At 44.3% G+C, this 22,611-nt stretch overlaps 1 protein-coding gene across 1 annotated transcript in view; it reads left to right on the forward strand.

Moving 5' to 3' along the window:
• Positions 1 to 22,611, forward strand: part of LOC120063946 (diacylglycerol kinase beta-like) — a 98,489-nt gene that overhangs the window by 53,458 nt on the left and 22,420 nt on the right. Inside the window, exons 15-16 of the mRNA XM_039014255.1 lie at positions 4,667 to 4,731; positions 19,650 to 19,740. Of these exons, the coding sequence (XP_038870183.1) occupies positions 4,667 to 4,731; positions 19,650 to 19,740 (156 nt within the window). The remainder of the gene's footprint in view (positions 1 to 4,666; positions 4,732 to 19,649; positions 19,741 to 22,611) is intronic.

Genomic DNA, 22,611 nt, shown 5'->3' on the forward strand with positions numbered 1-22,611 from the left:
CCCACAACTTCACACAACCTCACACAGATATACAAAGACAAGACACTGTATATAACCCCTAATGATACAATTGAACTCTGGAGGGAAGCAGCATGCATTGCTTCCATAAAAGCCCACACTCCCATATTCACAGGAACAGGTCCCCAGCGAGTCGGGTTAACACCTGCTACCAACAGCTATGATGACAAGGGCACAGATGGACTCCACAGCGGCACAGCGGCTCGCTATGATAGGCTCGCTATGACCCTGTATGGACATGCAGATCAAGAGCTCCAGTTCAATTTGACTGTCTTCATATCTCTTATTGAAAAGCTGTTTCAATGGTGATTCTCCAATGAGTTTATACCAGGCTTAATCTTAATTTGTGTCCAGGGGTTGAGAGGGGGAGAGACAGGGGTGAAGGTTGAGAGGGGAGAGTGAAAAGGGGAGATAGGGGTGAGCGTTGAGATGGGGGAGTGAGAGGGAGAAAATAGGGGGGTTTAAAGGGGAGAATGAAAGAGGGAGATGGGGAGAAGTTTGAGAGGGGGGAGTGAGAGGGGAAAATAGGGGGAGGTTTGAGAGGGGGGAGATATTGATTAGGGTTGAGAGGGGGGATGAAAGGGGGAGATAGGGATTAGGGTTGAGGCGGGGGAGTGAGAGAGAGGGGGAGATAGGGATTAGGGTTGAGAGGGGGGAGTGAGAGAGAGGGGGAGATAGGGATTAGGGTTGAGAGGGGGGAGTGAGAGGGGGAGGTAGGGATTATGGTTGAGAGGGGGAGTGAGAGGGGGAGATAGGGATTAGGGTTGAGGAGGGGGGAGTGAGAGGGGGAGATAGGGATTGGGGTTGAGAGGGGGAGATAGGGATTAGGGTTGAGAGGGGCTATAGGGATTAGGGTTGAGGGGGGGAGTGAGAGAGAGGGGGAGATAGGGATTAGGGTTGAGAGGGGGGAGTGAGAGGGGGAGATAGGGATTATGGTTGAGGGGGGGAGTGAGAGAGGGGGAGATAGGGATTAGGGTTGAGAGGGGGGAGTGAGAGAGAGGGGGAGATAGGGATTCGGGTTGAGAGGGGGGAGTGAGAGGGGGAGATAGGGATTATGGTTGAGAGGGGGAGTGAGGGGGAGATAGGGATTAGGGTTGAGAGGGGGGAGTGAGGGGGAGATAGGGATTAGGGTTGAGAGGGGAAGTGAGAGGGAGATAGGTATTAGGGTTGAGAGGGGAAGTGAGAGGGAGATAGGGATTAGGGTTGAGAGGGGGAGTGAGAGGGGGAGATAGGGATTAGTGTTGAGAGGGGGAAGTGAGAGGGGTAGATAGGGATTAGAGTTGAGAGGGGGAAGTGAGAGGGAGATAGGGATTAGGGTTGAGAGGGGGAGTGAAGGGGAGATAGGGATTAGGGTTGGGGGGGAGTGAGAGAGAGGGGGAGATAGGGATTAGGGTTGAGAGGGGGAAGTGAGAGGGGGAGATAGGGATTATGGTTGAGAGGGGGAAGTGAGAGGGGGAGATAGGGATTATGGTTGAGGGGGGAGATAGGGGTGAGGGTTAAGAGGGGGACGATAGGGGTGAGGGTTGAGAGGGGGGAGATAGGGGTGAGGGTTGAGAGGGGGGAAATAGGAGTGAGGGTTGAGAGGGGGGAGATATGGGGGAGATAGGGGTGAGAGGGGGAGATAGGGGTGAGGATTGAGAGGGGGGAGATAGGGGTGACACCCACTTTTCCTCTGAATCTCCCTCAGAGGTTGCCGATGACATCCCCAGAGCACACGTTCATTTTCCCGAAAGGGCACTACCCAAAATGGGTTGAAAACCCTTCTTTTCTAGCGAGTGATTTGTTTGTTTGTCCACTCCTCCCCCTTCACACCCTAGATACAGAACATGCAGTCCTTCAATGTATCAAATGTCATGATTTCTTTCCACCACTCTCCCTCCCTTTTTTAAACATGGCACAAGGCCTAGAGGTTAACAACAAACCAACTCCCCCCATCCCCCCATCTTCTAATCACTATGCCTAGTATTTGGTGCATGGTTTATGGTGTTCATCCAGACCGCCAATAGCACCTGTTTCCCCAGGTTCCTGTTTAAATGGATTCCATGTTCATTGCCACTGTGCCATGCCAAGCGGGCAGGTGCAGAGATATTTTGGGACACAATAGTTGCTGATGTCGTGGGACATACGCTAGGTTTGATGGAGGGAGGGCCCTGGAGAGGTTTAATGGAGGGCCCCGGAGATGTTAGAGGCTCCAGAGGATAGTGGGAGGAGGGTGAAGCGGTGAGGGTGATGCGACGTGCCATACCTTCCGGTCTTTTCCAGTGTCCTCTCCTCCCTCGTCTTTTCTCTGGCGCTTTCTTTCTCTCTCTCCAGGGCTCTCTTTCTCTGTCTCTCTACCTCTCTCTTCTCCCGCTCGTGTCTCTCTATCTTGACACTGTCTTTGCTTTAATCCTTCTTTGTGTTAGCAGAACGTGTTCTAGCTTCAATTTGTGCAATGTCACCAGGACAACATCAGTGACTAGTGACAGGGACTTTTTTCCCCGTTGTTGAGAATAAGTTTGACCTGATGACCTTTCCAAAGGTTCTTTGTCCATATATTTCTAGGAGCAGATCAAAATGACCAAAATAACTGCCATCTTCATTGCAGTCTTGTTACCATTCTCATAACCACCATCACCACAACTGGTAGGAAGCCAGTTGTCTCTCTCTCTTTTGGACATGACGTTCATTGCTCATTTAACAATTTCCTCCATACCCTGTCCTCTCTCCACCTGCCCATTACCGGAAAGCCTCCTGTCTCCTTCTGATAAAATCACTTATTTATCTATTGTAATGCTTTCAATTCTAGACAGTCATCATGTCTCACTCTGTGCCATGTCCATAGCACAAAACTAATATGAGTGAGCTCATCCTGGCCTCAGGTCATTGCAGAGCTGAGGCGGGCTCTGGAGAACACACACCAAAACCCCATCTTCATAAGTGGGGTATTCCTAGTGTTGGAGCCATTTGACTGATTATGTCTACCCCTGCCCCCAGAGGTCCTCCAGGGCTGGGGTCAAACACACAACACAGGGGTGGGCAGGAGGATAGGTTTGACGATGGCGCCGATGGAGAAGGGTTCCAACCCAGCTTTCCTATATAGTGACTTTTATTTTTAAGCTCGTAAGCAAGCATTTCACAGTAAAGTCTGCACATCTTCTACATTTGCACACACTGTACATAGATTTTTCAATTTCAATTTTCTTTTGTGTTATTGACTGTACGTTTGTTTATGTGTAACTCTGTGTTGTTGTTTTTGTCGAACTGCTTTGCTTTATCTTGGCCAGGTCGCAGTTGTAAATAAGAACTTGTTCTCAACTGGCCACCTGGTTAAATAAAGTTGAAATAAAATAAATAAATAAATTGTATTCGGCACATGTGACAAATAACATTTTGATTTGAGGTGGTGACATTATGAGCCTGTTATCAGGCCTTGTGCAGTCCCAGGATCACACAGACCCAGGATCACACAGACCCAGGATCACACAGACCCAGGATCACATAGACCCAGAACCACATAGACCCAGGATCACATAGACCCAGAATCACATAGACCCAGGATCACACAGACCCAGGATCACATAGACCCAGGATCACACAGACCCAGGATCACATAGACCCAGAATCACACAGACCCAGGATCACATAGACCCAGGATCACATAGACCCAGAATCACACAGACCCAGGATCACATAGACCCAGGATCACACAGACCCAGGATCACACAGACCCAGGATCACACAGACCCAGGATCACACAGACCCAGAACCACATAGACCCAGGATCACATAGACCCAGAATCACATAGACCCAGGATCACACAGACCCAGGATCACATAGACCCAGGATCACACAGACCCAGGATCACATAGACCCAGGATCACACAGACCCAGAACCACATAGACCCAGGATCACACAGACCCAGGATCACATAGACCCAGGATCACACAGACCCAGGATCACACAGACCCAGGATCACACAGACCCAGGATCACATAGACCCAGGATCACATAGACCCAGGATCACACAGACCCAGGATCACACAGACCCAGGATCACACAGACCCAGAACCACATAGACCCAGGATCACATAGACCCAGAATCACATAGACCCAGGATCACACAGACCCAGGATCACATAGACCCAGGATCACACAGACCCAGGATCACATAGACCCAGGATCACACAGACCCAGAACCACATAGACCCAGGATCACACAGACCCAGGATCACATAGACCCAGGATCACACAGACCCAGGATCACACAGACCCAGGATCACACAGACCCAGGATCACATAGACCCAGGATCACATAGACCCAGAATCACATAGACCCAGGATCACACAGACCCAGGATCACATAGACCCAGGATCACACAGACCCAGGATCACACAGACCCAGGATCACACAGACCCAGAACCACATAGACCCAGGATCACACAGACCCAGGATCACACAGACCGAGGATCACACAGACCCAGGATCACATAGATCCAGGATCACATAGACCCAGGATCACATAGACCCAGGATCACACAGACCCAGGATACACAGACCCAGGATCACATAGACCCAGAATCACATAGACCCTGGATCACAGGCACAAAAGTGGAAGGTAATGCCCCAGTAAAAGCCTAATACAGCTCTATGTCTCCCCTTATAGGACGCCTCCATCGCTCACCGCTTCCACTTGATGAGAGAGAAGCACCCAGAGAAATTCAACAGCAGGTGAGAAATTGATACAGACTTTGTTCCACTTAAGCTAATGTGTACTGGTATCCCTATGTTGTCTCAAACTGCTTATGTGGACACAGTGAATGGTCATTATTACTCATTAGCTGCTCCCAACTGCATCAATTACCACCACAACTAGATACAGTCCCTCTCTGTGCTCTGAAAAATACTAGAGCATATTCGGCCTCAGTGGTCGGAAATCAATAATAAATGGTCAAGACAAATCCTGCCTGCTTAGTGACAGCCAATAGATTGGCGTTGTCTGGCTTCTGTCTGTGATGTTAATGGTAACTAACTGATATGAGGGATTTGAGGATTCCTAAGAAGGGATCCATGCGACTAAAGTCCAGTGTCTATTCTAACTGGCCGGCCCTGAAGTCATGTGATCACTACCATTTATTGTTCTGCTACGGGCCATATTCTATGCCTTCTGATGCAATGGTTGTGACATTTTGTACACGGGTCAAACATTTATGGAAGGGGTTATACACACCAATTTGTACACATGCATGTTTAATAATGTAAGAATGTCCATTTGAATTCATTGCCAGTCAGTCCTTGTGTAAGAGTAGGACATTCTTTGATACAAAAGCTCATATTAGAAGCAGCAGGAGTCCATGCAACTCTTTATACCAGTCAAATGAATGAAATTAATCTTTAAGAACTTTGGATCCATTTCTTGCCTTCAACTTTCCTTGCATATATATTTTTTATTACATCACATTTAAACCAATTGAATAGAAGGGTTACTGTCGACAGACAGACAGACAGATAGTATGACTAAATGCAGCGAGAGAATGAATAAAAAGCTCTTAATGAAATATCATGTAAGGGTTTGTCTCTGCCTGACTGTCTGAAGGTGAATCTGTCATCTCTGCTTAAGGCAAGAGGAACCAAAGTGTAAAGAACAAATCATAGTTCTCAACTCAATCATGTCTCATTGTGCCTCATTATGTCTCAACTCAATCATGTCTCATTGTGCCTCATTATGTCTCAACTCAATCATGTCTCATTGTGCCTCAATATGTCTCAACTCAATCATGTCTCATTGTGCCTCAATATGTCTCAACTCAATCATGTCTCATTGTGTCTCATTATGTCACAATCAATGTTCCCTTTAAGCTGCTTTACTCAAAGCCAGTGGCGTGTTGTTAGTCAAAACTGAAAATGTAAGGGGCCTAAACAGCTGACCTGGGGAATTCCTGATTCTACCTGGATTATGTTGGAGAGGCTTCCGTTAAAGAACACCCTTTGTGTTCTGATAGACATGGAACTCTTTCTCCACAATATATCAGGGGGTGTAAAGCCATAACACATATGTTTTTCAGCAGAAGACTATGATAGAATAATGTCTATCGCTGGCCAATCGGATGGCTCAGATGTCCGTGTTTGCAGTAACGTAGCAGGCATAAAAGAAAGCTACAGCAAAGTTGATACTGTGAGATTTCAAAACGTTTAAAACCATGACTAGAGAGAGACTGTCAACGAATACAGCAAAGAGCTGCTGTTTTTATGAGTGAGTTCATGTTTAAGTTGCTACCCAGCACTGTCAACACTTTGTATTCAAAACTTTTATAAGCCATAAAATACGCGTTCTTCCTATTTCCGCTACAACAAGCAGTGCAGCAGTAATGAATGAGTAGGAAAGTGTATCTATAGGCTGGCGTTGTTGTTATTATTAGCGGCTTGTTTTTTTTTTTATATTAAGGAATATTTAACTTTCTCTGTTCATAAGAGTAACAACATGAGGTTGTGCATGAGACAGAAATAATGATGTGCAACGCAAGTTTCGCCAACAGCTGGAAGACAGTGTCCCTTTTTGGTCAGTGTCAGTGGAGGAAAGGGAGAGTGGAGGGATGTTGAGGCGGACCCTCAATCTGCTGCTCTCTCACTCCGCTGAGTCTGACCATCAGATGCAGGCACCATCAGCCCAGTAAAGTAAAAATAAAAAGCAAATTATTGAAATGTATCCTCACTCAGCTGTGCTTCACAAATAATACAACAATGGATCTATTATCAGTGGGCTCATATAGCCTACCTCAAATTTTGAAATATAAATGTAATTAATGTCAGTTAAGAACAAATTTGTATTTACAATGACGGCCTACGCAGGCCAAACCCTAACCACGCTGGGCCAATTGAGCACCGCCCTATGGGACTCGGAAACACAGCCAGTTGTGATACAGCCTGGATTTGAACCAGGGTGTCTGTAGTGACACCTCTAGCACTGAGATATCGTGTCTTAGACCACTGCGCCAATCTGAAGCCAATTTATTGGCAGAACAATTCAAGCAAAGACAATATGCAATAATAATGTATTGGGCCTATAGCTTACTGCAAAAACGTCATTGCTACAGTACTGTTTTTAATTGGTTAATGTTGCATAGGCTTACATTTTTTAAGTCATGTTAAAAACAAATCTGAGCGGTAGATGTCGGCTTGCATTTTGACTCAGACAAGGTCGGTGACCACTGTTTTAGATTTTTCCCTGTTAACACTATCAACATTTCCCTTTACTGCGGCAATTGTGATCGAATCAATGCAATATTATCCACTTTCAATGCAACATACCGAAAACAAAGTGAACTAAGCAAGAGATTTTGTTGTAGGCAGAACGTATCGGAGTAGAATTCTATTGCATTGACATGCACTACTCAGCCCATACTTTACATAGACAGGTGCGGCATAAACAATCAGAGCTGCAGTAGGCCTATATGCAAATAGATCAATGCCATATATGGATCACTGCCATTTACTTTGAACTGGACTGCGTTTACAGCATGAGCAGTTGTGAGTAGATGCACTTGTTTTGAGATCAAAGTGGCAGCTGCTAGGTGTGCACATTTTGTTCATATCCTTTGCTAGTTAGTGAGTTATCAGCCCAGTTATAGATAATTTGCAGTCAGCAATAGGGGAGGGATTGCTTCCTACAAGAGCATAAAACTTGTTCATTTCTAAACATCTCTAAAAAGCAAGTCAGGTAAAGAGGTAATTTTTTTTGTCTTAAAGGGGCAGTGTATTTTGAGATAGCCTTGACTAAGCTAAGTAGCCAATAGACAGAGGGTAGCATAATTTGTCTGATTCTCTGTAATAATGGTATGGAATAATAATGCATTTTATTTTGTAAAGTGGTTTCTTGCATCAAACAACACAACATTTTCAATCACCTCCTTGTCTGAAGGACAAGTGGATAAACAGGTTAATGTCAAGCCCTGCATGTTTTTTTTTTCAAAAGTCTCATGGAATGTAGGCCTACATTGAAACACCACACATTGGCTGCTACTGTACCCTGAATGATAGAACAGCTATTTCCATGTAAAAATGTTATGGGATGCATTTTCTCCATTGTTTTTAATGGTAGGCCACTCTGGTACTGTACTGCTACATTAGGATGAAATATCCACAATAGCCTACATGGCCACTGTTAACTGTAACTTAAAACAGGTACAGCCTCAGTGTTCACAGTAAACACATGCTGAAAGTTGCACAGAATTTTCACAACGTTCAAGTTTGCTCTCAGCAAGACCTGAAATTTGCTCAGTGCCAAAAATAATTAGAGGGAACATTGGTCTCAATTCAGTCATGTCTCATTCTGTCTTCAAATTGCAGAAATTGAGGGAAAGAGGAACATCATTTGGGAGGTTGACGAGCTTAATGGGCAGCAAACAGTGATGTCATGTCATGATGTATGTACTAAATACTGTGTGGGGAAAATGTAAAAAAAATATATTAAAAATCCCCCAGCTCCCACCACCTGTCACACACACACACACACACACACACACACACACACACACACACACACACACACACCCTCCCAGTGGTCTTTTACGGTGCATCGTAACTCCTTTGATGTTAATCTCTTTCATTTCCAGACTTTGCTTGACTTTATCCCCCCCTGATGCCTGCTCTGCTCACTGATGTTTTCCATTGAGATGCACAGTAAAAAGCACACATAACATAGCCCAAAGCAGTATGGGCTTTTGATAGTGCAGTAGGAAGAGTGTTGCCTGTCTGTCTGTCCTCTTTGATTGCAGTCGCCCTTGAGGCCTGTGTGTGTGTGTGTGTGTGTGTGTGTGTTTGTGCGTGCATGTGTGCATGTGAGTCCGTGCGTCAGGGGGTATAGGAAGGGACAACAGAGGCCATATGGGAGGTTGAAATGGAGCAGCATGCATGAATATTTAATAAATAATATTAATCTAACACTGAGACAGTGGTGATTTACTGCCATAGTCTAATGCTGGCTAACATATTGAGACCAAGAGTTTGAGATTAGCAGGACACATTCTAATCTTTGTCGAAGTTCAATTCTAATTTTAGAAATCAAGTAAAGGCTATTTCTGCATCAGGATTTTGCTCTGATTATTGGCACAATTTCAGGTACTGGGTTGACTGAAACATTATAGAGAGAGTGAGAGCCTGCTGCTGAATGGCTGGTTATCACAATTGTTATTTTGTCACATAAGATAGACACTGTTTTGGCTTTAAAAATGACACCATATTCCTGATTTAGTGCACTGCTTTTGACCATAGCCCTATGGGCCCTGACCAGCAAACAGGGTGCCATTTGGGACACAAACACATTCCAAAAGTATTCCAAAAAAGATCAACGCTGTGATGCTGTTGACTCTGTTGACTCCGTCACTGATTGTCTGACTGGCTGGCTGTCTGACTGGCTGGCTGGTTGTCTGACTGGCTTGCTGGTTGTCTGACTGGCTGGCTGGTTGTCTGACTGGCTGGCTGGCTGGCTGGTTGTCTGACTGGCTGGCTGGCTGGCTGGTTGTCTGACTGGCTGGCTGGCGGGTTGTCTGACTGGCTGGCTGGCTGGTTGTCTGACTGGCTGGCTGGTTGTCTGGCTGGCTGGCTGGCTGGCTGGCTGGCTGGCTGGCTGGCTGGTTGTCTGACTGGCTGGCTGGCTGGCTGGCTGGTTGTCTGTGCCATTAGGCTAGCATCCCAGACAGAGACAATAATGTAGCACTGGCCTGGCTATGGACGTTTACATCAAGGCTGCAACTATTCAATTTGACATCAATTTCAGTGTCAAAGCAATGCTCTGTGAACAACCCTTTGGTTTTTAATACTTCATATAACGTAATCGTTACCTTATTAAATATTGATTGGTACAGGACAGTTGCTCTCGATCTACAGTTCATCAGAGACTAGGCACTTTGGTCTCAATGAGTGATCTTTGACATGGCTAAATTCAGAGTGAGTGGCATAAGGGGTCCCTCTTCCCTGAGTGTTTTGTTCTCTCTGTCACACACACATTTCCACACACTGCCCCCCTCCCCCTTGTGGGACTTTTTGGGAGGCGAGGAACGTGTGAGATTTGACACTTCAGTCAGTGGAGCAGCCATCAGCAGGCATGATTCCCAGTAGTACCAGTATTACCAGTATTTATTTATTTAACTAGGAAAGTCAGTTAAGAACTAATTCTTATTTACAATGACGGCCTACCCCGGCCAAACCCGGACGATGCTGGGCCAGTTGTGCACCGCCCTATGGGACTCCCGATCACGGCCGGATGTGATACAGCCTAGATTCAAACCAGGGACCGCTGTGCCACTCGGGAACCAGTAGCACCAGTATTACCAGTAGCACCGGTAGCACAAGCAGTACCAGTTTTACCGGTAGTACCAGAAGTACCAGTATTACCAGTAGCACAAGCAGTACCAGTATTACCAGCATTACCAGTTTTACCAGTGTGCATGTGTGCGTGTATGTGTGCGTGCGTGTATGTGTGTGTGCGTGTGGAGAGAGGAAGTTGTAGATTAGGAAGTGTTAGATTGCCCTGTAAGAAACAAGAAAGAATCTCTAGATGTTTTTGTTGGTTTGATTACAATGACAATGCAGTGTCTTGGTTAAAGCCCAATGGTTTCTCAGAGGTATCAACGCAGATAAGAGGAGAGGCAGGTAGGCCAGCTAGGTTGCATTTAACCAGGAGTGTAATGAAAGACCGAGTTTCACTTTTGACATTATTTTATCCAGGCTGTATCACATCCGGCAATGATTGGGAGTCCCATAGGGCGGCGCACAATTGGCCCAGCTTCGTCCGGGTTTGGCCGGGGTAGGCCGTCATTGTAAATAGGACTTTGTTCTTAACTGACTTGCCTAGTTAAATAAAGGTTACATATGGTCACTCTTTCAATTCAGTCACCACTGAAAGAGGAGGGGGGAGAGGGGCTTTGACAGGAGATGTGAGAGACAGCCACCCATGTGTGAGAATGGAACTCTCCTTGCCAGAATGGGCTAATGGGGCTCCTCCTTCTCTAGGGGATGGGATCTTAACTCCTTTGATCATCCTTCATTTGTAAAACCGTACTTCCCCCATCTCCTCTCTTGGCATCTCCAATCATTGGACTGGTAGTGAAGTCGAGTTTTCTTACCAATGGAAATGTTATATACTGTATAGTTCAAATGTAGTAGACTAGATGGTTAGTGGACCATTCCAAGAGCATTTAACGTCTGAGCGGAGAGCACTGACCCCGATCTGGATCTGTGCTGCAGTTCAAGCTGCTGTCAATATGAATTATTCTCAAGCTAATCGGGGCTTTGCTTCGTTATTTTCACATTGATTAATCAAGTTCAATCAATGTAATCTGCCTGGCTGTGTGAGATGAGCAGAAAGGGAATCTGTCTGCCTCTCATGGTAGTGCTCCTGCTCTCTGTGCACACTGTATGTGTGTGTTTACAGTATGTGTGTGTCTACTGTATGTGTGTGTGTTTACTGTATGTGTGTGTGTTTACAGTATGTGTGTGTCTACTGTATGTGTGTGTGTCTACTGTATGTGTGTGTCTACTGTATGTGTGTGTGTTTACTGTATGTGTGTGTGTTTACAGTATGTGTGTGTCTACTGTATGTGTGTGTGTCTACTGTATGTGTGTGTTTACAGTATGTGTGTGTCTACTGTATGTGTGTGTGTTTACTGTATGTGTGTGTGTTTACAGTATGTGTGTGTGTCTACTGTATGTGTGTGTCTACTGTATGTGTGTGTCTACCGTATGTGTGTGTGTGTGTGTGTGTCTACTGTATGTGTGTGTCTACTGTAGGTGTGTGTGTCTACTGTATGTGTGTGTCTACTGTATGTGTGTGTGTCTACTGTATGTGTGTGTTTCTACTCTATGTGTGTGTGTCTACTGTGTGTTTGTGTGTCTACTGTATGTGTGTGTTTCTACTCTATGTGTGTGTGTCTACTGTATGTTTGTGTGTCTACTGTATGTGTGTGTTTCTACTCTATGTGTGTGTGTCTACTGTATGTGTGTGCTTACAGTAAGTGTGTGTCTACTGTATGTGTGTGTCTACTGTATGTGTGTGTCTACTGTATGTGTGTGTGTCTACAGTAAGTGTGTGCTTACAGTAAGTGTGTGTCTACTGTATGTGTGTGTCTACTGTATGTGTGTGTGTGCTTACAGTGAGAGTGTGCGTCTACTGTATGTGTGTTCGTCTACTGTAAGTGTGTGATTACAGTAAGTGCGTGCGTCTACTATATGTGTGTGCGTCTACTGTATGTGTGTGTGTCTACTGTATGTATGTGCGTCTACTGTATGTGTGTGCGTCTACTGTATGTGTGTGCGTCTACTGTATGTATGTGCGTCTACTGTATGTGTGTGCGTCTACTGTATGTATGTGCGTCTACTGTATGTGTGTGCGTCTACTGTATGTGTGTGCGTCTACTGTATGTGTGTGCGTCTACTGTATGTGTGTGCGTCTACTGTATGTGTGTGTCTACTGTATGTGTGTTGTGTGTGCTGATATGTACAGAAAACTGTGTGTTAGTGGTTGTTTGATCCGTTTGAACCTGTCATGTCCTGCTGTTGTGTTCCTGTGGTGCAAAAGATAAATATACCCATAGTCCTCTCTGTTGGCTGGTGCTGACTCGCTGCCAGACAGTAGCTCTCATCTCTGACAAGCCAGCTCAAATCATATGGCGTAATTATTTTTAGGACTCTGAGATCATACACTGTCTTTATAGCTAATGTTTCAGTGTTAGATCTCTTAGTGTGTGTGTGTGTGTCAGTCCGCATCCCTTTATACAGTATGTGTGTCAGATCACTGTGTGTTGCCTAGTCTCAGATCAGTGTAAAGGACTGTCCTCTCCTCTTCACCCACAGACCTTCTCCTCTCATCCCACAGACCTCCTCTCCCCCACAGACCTTGTCCTCTCTTCTCCCCCTAAATCAAATCACATTTTATTGGTCACATACACATATTTAGCAGATGTTATTGCGGGTGTAGCGAAATACTTATGTTCCTAGCTCCAACAGTGCAGTAATATCTAACAATACACCCCCACAGACTGTCTCCTCTCCTCTCCCCCTCCCCCTGTCATTGTCTGAACCTGTTAGTGTAGTCTACAGCAAGGAGCCAGGGTCAGAGGTTATAAAACCATGGGCGGGCGGCTGCTGCATGGCATCACCCCTTGGGCAGGGATATACCCTAACAAGGAAAGTGTCAACGCAACATTTAAATTGTTATTAATGGCTTCCCTGAATAACCTAACCTCCTCCCAACCAATCAGGACAGTGTAAGACAATGATCTGAAATTTGGGATTTTTATTTATTTATTTTTATTTAACCTTAATTTAACTAGACAAGTCATTTAAGAACAAAATCTTATTTACAATGACGGATAACTCTTACTTAATCAGCAGCTTTCTCAACACAATGAAGCAGGTCTTTAGATTGATGGAAGCTGGTCATCTGATTGGATTGACTGAGATCCCAGATCAGGGTTAGTTACTGGGATTAGAAGTATTCACACACGCACATCCCTATCCCTCATCTCCCCTCATCTCATTTCCCACCAAACCAAACACACGGCCATTTTATCATCAGCACCCCTCTCTCCCGCCCCCCACCCCCTCCTATCTCTAGGTGTTGCAGCACAAGCCACGGTGCAGCCATACACACACAGCCCCCTCCTGTCTGTTTGTCTGTCAGGCCCTGTATCTCAGTCAGGATTGTGCGTATAAAGGCTGATGTTGCTGCCCATGCAAGATGAGGTGAGCTTTGACTGATCTGTACCAGAGATACAGGGAGGGGAGGGAGGAGAGGAGGGGGCAGGGGGAGGTCAGCAGGTCACTGCGGTCACAGGGGATTAGGAGAGATTGTTATCACTCTGAGGGGGGTGGGCCAGATGAGAGGGTAATGGGAAGGGAGGAGGGAGGGTCGGGGGACACAGCCCTGTTAGGGGCAGGAAGAGTAGAGACGGGGGAGGGCGTGGGCAGATGGATGAGTCTGCGTGCCCCCAGGCCTTTTCTGAATTTGAACCCACTGTTTTAACCACATAAAACCTGTATTCTACATCTAGGTTTTTACTCCCCTCCATTTCCCATGCATACTTCCATGCAGCTACAATCTCCTCCCTCCGTTATTGAAATATGAATCCATCCATCAACGTTGGTTGGTTGTGTTTGGCTGGGCAACAATCAGGAAGACTGATCAGTATTTGCTTCCTGAGGGCACAGTTAGCACAGTTTGAACCGGTGAACTCATAGCCCTGAATTCACCAGCCCCAGGCTTTACAGACAGACAAGCACAGCCTTGCATATTGAGCTGGAACTCTCAAGCATATGAATGAAAAACCTTTTCTTATCAGGCTGCACACAAAAAAGGCCCCTATCCACTACCCAGCTAGCACATAATGTTCTGGAACCATATATATCTTAGAACTTGGTGAGAGCCTGGTTGTCCTATGCTTATTTTGTATACAACCATCCCACAATGTTCAGGGAATGGTGCATGATACCCAGCTAGCACAGAACGTTCTGAGAACCATATGTTTCTTAGGTGGTAATTTCAGTACTTCAGCATGACATTTTCTACAGGTTTCCTCATGGTTCTATTTAAAGTAATGTTCTCAGAACGTTCAGAGAACGTTAAAAAACAACGTACTTCTGTGGGAATTTCAGTACTGCTACATAACGTTTTCTGAAGGTTTCTTCATGGTTCTATTTAAAGTCATGTTCTCAGCACATTAAGAAAACGTTCTAAAAAAACAAGAAAACATTAGTAACATTCGAAGAACGTTCTTAGAATGCTATATAAAAACATATACATTCCGTTCTCAGCGTCAACAAAACTCTCTCTAGCCTCTATCTTGTTAAGTGTGTTCAGGTGTGTTGGCCACGCCTACTAAATGGCAACACCTGATCTTAATGAATGCTTGTTTCCTTTGAAAGGGGGTCTGTTTGAATAGACTAAAATGAACAGCTTTGTGTCAGTTAAAAAAACATGTCATGTTAGCTCCATCCTGGTGGCACAGTGAACTAATTCCATGGACAGGGAAAATATCATAGGTCCAATTCTCACTGATGCTGTGCCACAATAAAAAATGTTTGCATGATTAATACCTAAGGAAATGAATGTCCATGTGTCCTATCTGTGCTTGTTGTTCAAAACACTTAACCTAAGCTAGTAGTGTTATTGAAACATGTTCTTGGAATATGATTAATTTACTTTCCAGTAACCTATTATTTCCATTCTCAGAACGTTAATAAAACCTCCCAGGAAAACTTTCAGGGAACCATAGTAAAACATTCTCAAAACCTCCCTGCAACTTAAAAAAAATAAACATTTGATTTTACCAGTCAGGAATCGTATAGCTTTGTTCCCAGAACCAATGGGAAACCAAAAACATATACTCCCACAAGTTCCAAGGAACTGAATGTCCTAGCTGGGTTGTGCCAGTAGGTTGTGAGCCTAGGCCAATGCTGCTTTATTCTGTAGATTTCTGAAGGTTTTTCTCTGCTCTTAGCCAGGCTCAGTGGGATACACGCAGGGCTTGTGGTAGTGGTACAGTAGCTTTGTCTCCCTGTCGCTCTCCTCTGTCCACAGGAGAGAAAAAAAACTTTGAGTTAATCCCATTTTTACAGGGCTTCTCAAGTGGAAGCTAGCTAATGAGGTTAGGCAGTTCGGCTCATTGAGAATTGAAACCATGCCTAATTGTGTTCTCAAATATGCTCATAATTCTTTAATTTGACAGAGCAAAGGTTTCTAGTGAACAGTAAGGTGAGTGTGAGGATGATTGAACATTGAACAAGGTCTTAAAGTAACAGTGGAGTATTATAGGGCAGCCAGGGACAGTGCGCAGGTATCAACTAAAATAAATTATATTTACAGTTGACTGGTGGGATATATAGGCCTACTGAAAGTACCTAGCAGATCTCTCACATAAAATATTGCGCATCGTATTGTTTGTTTCTTTATTCCTATTCTACTGAAATATGTGTATCCATAGATGTCTACTGTCTGGAGAGCCCTGCTCTGCACCTGCCTTACATGAAGGGTTGCTATGCCCACATGGCAACAGAGCTTGTTTTGCCAATAACCATGTTGTCAGCATCAGCAAGGCAACCCCATGTTTCTGGAGCACACTGTAAAACAGCCATGATTTTTGGTTAGCCACCAGCAGCATAGAAGGACACACAAATTACTGTTTGTTTTGACCAGACTGACCTGTGAGAGAATTGTGTATTTTACTGTCGTTGGTGAGGAGAACACGTTTCCAGAGGAGCGGTGAGCTTTCATTGGCCTGTGCTTGTACAGGAAGAGGTGCACATATTGTGTAAGACCATGCAGTTAATGGCTGAAGGCTGATTCTGGCAGTCTGAGATTTACAGCCTTGTCTGTCTGGCTGATCAGTATCAAGACACAGTCTGTCTGTCTGTCTGTCTGTGAGTCCAGGGCGGTGATCAAACAATACAGGCAAATCACAAGAGAGGTAGACATTCTGGTGGAAAAATAGGGCCCAATGAGTCTGGGTGTGTGTCCTCCTTTATCTATGTCTGTCTCTCTCGCGCACTCACACTAGGGCAGGGTGTCCAACTCATTCCATGGAGGGACTAGTGTCTGCAGGTTTTTGTTTTTTCCTTTCAATTAAGCCCTAGACAACCAGCTGGGGGGAGTTCCTTACTAATCAGTGACCTTAATTCATCAATGAAATACGAGTAAGGACACTCTGCCCTCTGTCTGTCTCACTGAGCTTTCTCTGGTCCATCACTCTTTCACCAGGACTGGGGAGGTTAAAAAGATTGAAGAGCAGGGCTCAGTAGGACAGTATGTCCCAAGTCTTTACAATACAGACCCACTTAGATAGGCAGTTCTTTCCCCTGGGGACAAGGATATTGTAACCTGATCAGAGAATGGAGGAAATATGATGATTCAATCTAGTTAAATGTAATTGCAGTTAAGTTCATTTCCATAATGTTTAGTTTAACTCTCTCTCTCTATTGAACCCAGGCTGTGTTGACAGCCAGGAGCATGGGTCCTTTGTCTTTTTTTACATGTATCTTTGTTGTGTGCAGAAATAAATCACTGTAGAGAAGTATTGGACTGTGGGCAGAAATAAATCACTGGAGAGAAGCATTGGACTGCGGGCAGAAATAAATCACTGGAGAGAAGCATTGGACTGTGGGCAGAAATAAATCACTGGAGAGAAGCATTGGACTGTGGGCAGAAATAAATCACTGGAGAGAAGCATTGGACTGTGGGCAGAAATAAATCACTGGAGAGAAGCATTGGACTGTGGGCAGAAATAAATCACTGGAGAGAAGCATTGGACTGTGGGCAGAAATAAATCACTGGAGAGAAGCATTGGACTGTGGGCAGAAATAAATCACTGGAGAGAAGCATTGGACTGTGGGCAGAAATAAATCACTGGAGAGAAGCATTGGACTGTGGGCAGAAATAAATCACTGGAGAGAAGCATTGGACTGTGGGCAGAAATAAATCACTGGAGAGAAGCATTGGACTGTGGGCAGAAATACATCACTGGAGAGAAGCATTGGACTGTGGGCAGAAATAAATCACTGGAGAGAAGCATTGGACTGTGGGCAGAAATAAATCACTGGAGAGAAGCATTGGACTGTGGGCAGAAATAAATCACTGGAGAGAAGCATTGAACTGTGGGCAGAAATAAATCACTGGAGAGAAGCATTGGACTGTGGGCAGAAATAAATCACTGGAGAGAAGCATTGGACTGTGGGCAGAAATAAATCACTGGAGAGAAGCATTGGACTGTGGGCAGAAATAAATCACTGGAGAGAAGCATTGGACTGTGGGCAGAAATAAATCACTGGAGAGAAGCATTGGACTGTGGGCAGAAATAAATCACTGGAGAGAAGCATTGGACTGTGGGCAGAAATAAATCACTGGAGAGAAGCATTGGACTGTGGGCAGAAATAAATCACTGGAGAGAAGCATTGGACTGTGGGCAGAAATAAATCACTGGAGAGAAGCATTGGACTGTGGGCAGAAATAAATCACTGGAGAGAAGCATTGGACTGTGGGCAGAAATAAATCACTGGAGAGAAGCATTGGACTGTGGGCAGAAATAAATCACTGGAGAGAAGCATTGGACTGTGGGCAGAAATAAATCACTGGAGAGAAGCATTGGACTGTGGGCAGAAATAAATCACTGGAGAGAAGCATTGAACTGTGGGCAGAAATTAATCACTGGAGAGAAGCATTGGACTGTGGGCAGAAATAAATCACTGGAGAGAAGCATTGGACTGTGGGCAGAAATAAATCACTGGAGAGAAGCATTGGACTGTGGGCAGAAATAAATCACTGGAGAGAAGCATTGGACTGTGGGCAGAAATAAATCACTGGAGAGAAGCATTGGACTGTGGGCAGAAATAAATCACTGGAGAGAAGCATTGAACTGTGGGCAGAAATAAATCACTGGAGAGAAGCATTGGACTGTGGGCAGAAATTAATCACTGGAGAGAAGCATTGGACTGTGGGCAGAAATAAATCACTGGAGAGAAGCATTGGACTGTGGGCAGAAATTAATCACTGGAGAGAAGCATTGGACTGTGGGCAGAAATAAATCACTGGAGAGAAGCATTGAACTGTGGGCAGAAATAAATCACTGGAGAGAAGCATTGGACTGCGGGCAGAAATTAATCACTGGAGAGAAGCATTGGACTGCGGGCAGAAATTAATCACTGGAGAGAAGCATTGAACTGTGGGCAGAAATAAATCACTGGAGAGAAGCATTGGACTGTGGGCAGGCCTTTTATTTCTTTAGCTACAGTTTGTTTGGCCCAGAACAGGTTTTTCTGAAGGTTAGTGTGTTTGGGATGTGCATATCCCCTTTGTATGTGTCTTTGTTACTCGTGTAAATCACAGAAAAAGTGATACATCTACATTTTAAAAATGCCAAGCAGTTCACCTCTGACAAACCAAACTCCAGGGCAGAACTGAACATGAACTTCAACTTTGTTAGGCTCAAGGTTGTTGGCATGTTTTTGAATCAGGGGGGAAAAACATTAAACATGATCTTATGGTAGCCTCGGGCGCTGTTCCACACCCAAAGTCATTGTTGTCATGCCAGCCTTGGCATAGGGGTACTGAAGCGAAAATGTGTTTATTGTCGCAATGTCAAAGCAGCACTAAAGTGACTGGGCATGGTGTTGTCCTTTGTGCTTCATTGCTCTGAAAATGAAATACTGTCCCCTAGTTGAGTTTAGGCTGGGTTAGCAGCACTTCAAGTTGATCCTCACATTTTATTTTACCAGGCAAGTCAGTTAAGAACAAATTCTTATTTTCAATGACAGCCTAGGAACAGTGCCTTGTTCAATAGATTGTTACCTTGTCAGCTCAGGGCTTTGATCTCGCAAGCTTCCAGTTATTAGTCCAACACTCTAACACTAGGCTACCTGCTGCCACATGACAGCAAACGTGACAGATACCTGTCAAAAGTTGTTGTTTTCAATTTCCCACCTGGCATGACTCATAGAGTCTAGGACAACTACAACATGTGCATACATTTCACATTCCACGTGCCATGGGCTTGACAGATTCAGCCATCACTGAATAATAGAAATACATTACACCTCCACTGCAGGAGGACCCCTGATGACACATTCTCTTCTCATCTTCCTGCTCCTTCCTGTTTGGTTTACAGAATGAAGAACAAGTTGTGGTACTTTGAGTTTGGCACCACTGAGACCATCTCTGCCACGTGCAAGAAACTCAATGAGTGTATCGAAGTCGAGGTGAGTCAACGCTATACCCTTCGGCTGGAGATCACATTTACATTTTACATTTGAGTCATTTAGCAGACACTCTTATCCAGAGGGACTTACAGTTAGTGCATTCATTTTAAGATTATTTGACAAACCCAAAATGTCATCTCTCTCTCTCCTCCTCTCTGTCTCTCTCTATCCCCTCAAAAGGTATTTAAAACTTTGGCTGGAGATGAGTTGACACACCAACATCTCATGATTCCCATTTTGTATCAACACGTCTTATAGACATGAATCTTGAGATGAGAAAGTTTAATCAGTTCATCGCTGTTGTAGAATGTTTTGACAGGCTTTTACCTGCAAACTTTTAAAAATCTCTTGAAAGACATCAAAGATATTAAACCAAAGTATTTAACTCCCATGGGGCAGCTAGCTATTCTTATCTCTCAGCAAATGCTTCATCAAGCCAGCCTGTCAGGTAACTGACTGTACTGCTGAGAGAGGACACGTTGCACGCAGGCACACACACATACACACATATATATACACACACACAAAAGGAATTGACAAACACACCAATTTAGTCTGTGTTTGATATAAAGTAGCAGTGATAATGTGTGTGTAAAATGCACCATATTCTCTACATAGTGCACTGCTTTTGACGAGAGCCCTATGGGAAGTAATGCACTATATAGGAAACCGAGTGCATTTGGGACACCTCCATAGTCTGGGTTATATACAGTATTATGTCACATTTATCAGACCTTAGAAAGTGAACCACAGACACAAATTAACCTAGTCTATTAACCTAGCCTGGACCTAACGCGATAATGTTTTTAATCATTACTATTAAACCAAACTGCAAACCTCACATTACCCGGCAGCTCCCTTGGCTGGCTAGTAATCGTCAGGTTTTTGGAAAAGCTTAGCGATGTGTTACTTCAAGTCCCCACAAATGTTATTCTCAGTGTTTAACACACACACACACACGCACGCACGCACACAAACACACACACGCATGCACACAAACACACACACAAACACACACACACACACGGTGTGCCAAGCAGTCAAATCTCCAGTGTTATGCCTTGGAGCAGAGGGCAGAGTGATGGGTGATGAAATGTGGCGTAACAGGATCCACCTCTAAAGTTATATCGCCCTGCAAGATGTAATTAAACTGGGCTATTAAAAGCTCCACAGAGTAAACTTCCAGACAGAGAGAGAAAGGGGTGTGTGTGTGTGTGTGTGTGTGTGTGTGTGTGTGTGTGTGTGTGTGTGTGTGTGTGTGTGTGTGTGTGTGTGTGTGTGTGTGTGTGTGTGTGTGTGTGTGTGTGTGTGTGTGTGTGTGTGTGTGTGTGTGTTCCTGAAACAGTTTTTCATGGGCACTAAAACCTCTGATGTCATAAATATTTCTTTGCTCTGACAGCACTAGAGGGCTGTGGTACATGATGTGGTACATTCCAACATCATTTGCTTTCAATGAGGGTGGTCGCTGAATTTTGTGAATGTGTTTTCTTCTTCTGTTTCTACATGGCTTATTTGAACACATTTGTTGAATTAGGACTTTATTTAAACATATGGAAAAGTGCACACATGGACCGACAGTGTTAAAGTAAGTTATTTTAGTGCAAAATCTAAACTGAGACAAAAAAACATCCACTTGATGGTACAAAATACTTATATTTTGTAGTTAATCACTAGCTGGGACATGAGAACATATTTTCCTGTGAATTTCTCCACACTCAAGGCAACATTATGTAACGTATTGATGAAAACATGTACTTTGATGCTACTGTAAATATTATTCAATGCTACTGTAATGTCTACGGGTGCACCTCCCAATAATATCCACCAAATGGACACAGTTATAAGCAGTTTTTCCATATTCTTGCAATGCTCTTTTCAGGCTGTATCAGTTGGCCTTATACACTGAGTGCACAAAACATTAAGAACACATGCTCTTTCCACAACACAGACTGACCAGGTGAATCCAGGTGAAAGCCATGATCCCTTATTGAGGTCACTTGTTAAATCCACTTCAATCGGTGTAGATGAAGGGGAGGAGACAGGATAAAGAAGGATTTTTAAGCCTTGAGACAATTGAGACATGGATTGTGTATGTGTACCATTCAGAGGGTGAATGGGCAAGATAAAATATTTAAGTGCCTTTGAACGGGGTATGGTAGTAGGTGCCAGGCGCACCAGTTTGTGTCATGCTCAACAGTTTCCAGTGTGCATCAAGAATGGTCCACCACCCAAAGAACATTTGGCCAACTTGACACAACTGTGGGAATCATTGGAGTCAACATGGCCAGAATCCCTGTGGAATGCTTTCCATGCCCCGACGAATTGAGACTGTTCTGAGGGCAAAAGGGGGGGGGTGTAACTCAATATTAGGAAGGTGTTCCTAATGTTTGGTATAGTCAGTGTATGTGGTTCACATAAAACATACTGTCATAAGACACCATCATTAGTTGTCTGTTGTCTGTGCCCAATAATGTTTGTACCATGATTTGTGCTGCTACCATGTTGTGTTGCTACCATGTTGTTGTCATGTTGTGTTGCTACCATGCTGTGTTATCATGTGTTGCTTCCTTGCTATGTTGTTGTCTTAGGTCTCTCTTTATGTAGTGTTGTGTTGTCTCTCTTGTTGTGGTGTGTGTTTTGTCCTATATTTATATAGTATTTCTGTTTTATTTATCCCAGGCCCCCGTCCCCGCAGGAGGCCTTTTGCCTTTTGGTAGTCCGTCATTGTAAATAAGAATTTGTTCTTAACTGACTTGCCTAGTTAAATAAAGGTTAAATACATTAAAAATATATATTTAAAAATAGCATAGGTTAAATGAAAACACAAGGTCGTAATCTTTATAGTTTTTTTCCTTGAATGTAAGCGCGAAA

The sequence above is a fragment of the Salvelinus namaycush genome, chromosome 19, assembly GCF_016432855.1.
Source record: "Salvelinus namaycush isolate Seneca chromosome 19, SaNama_1.0, whole genome shotgun sequence".
Taxonomy (NCBI): Eukaryota; Metazoa; Chordata; class Actinopteri; order Salmoniformes; family Salmonidae; genus Salvelinus; species Salvelinus namaycush.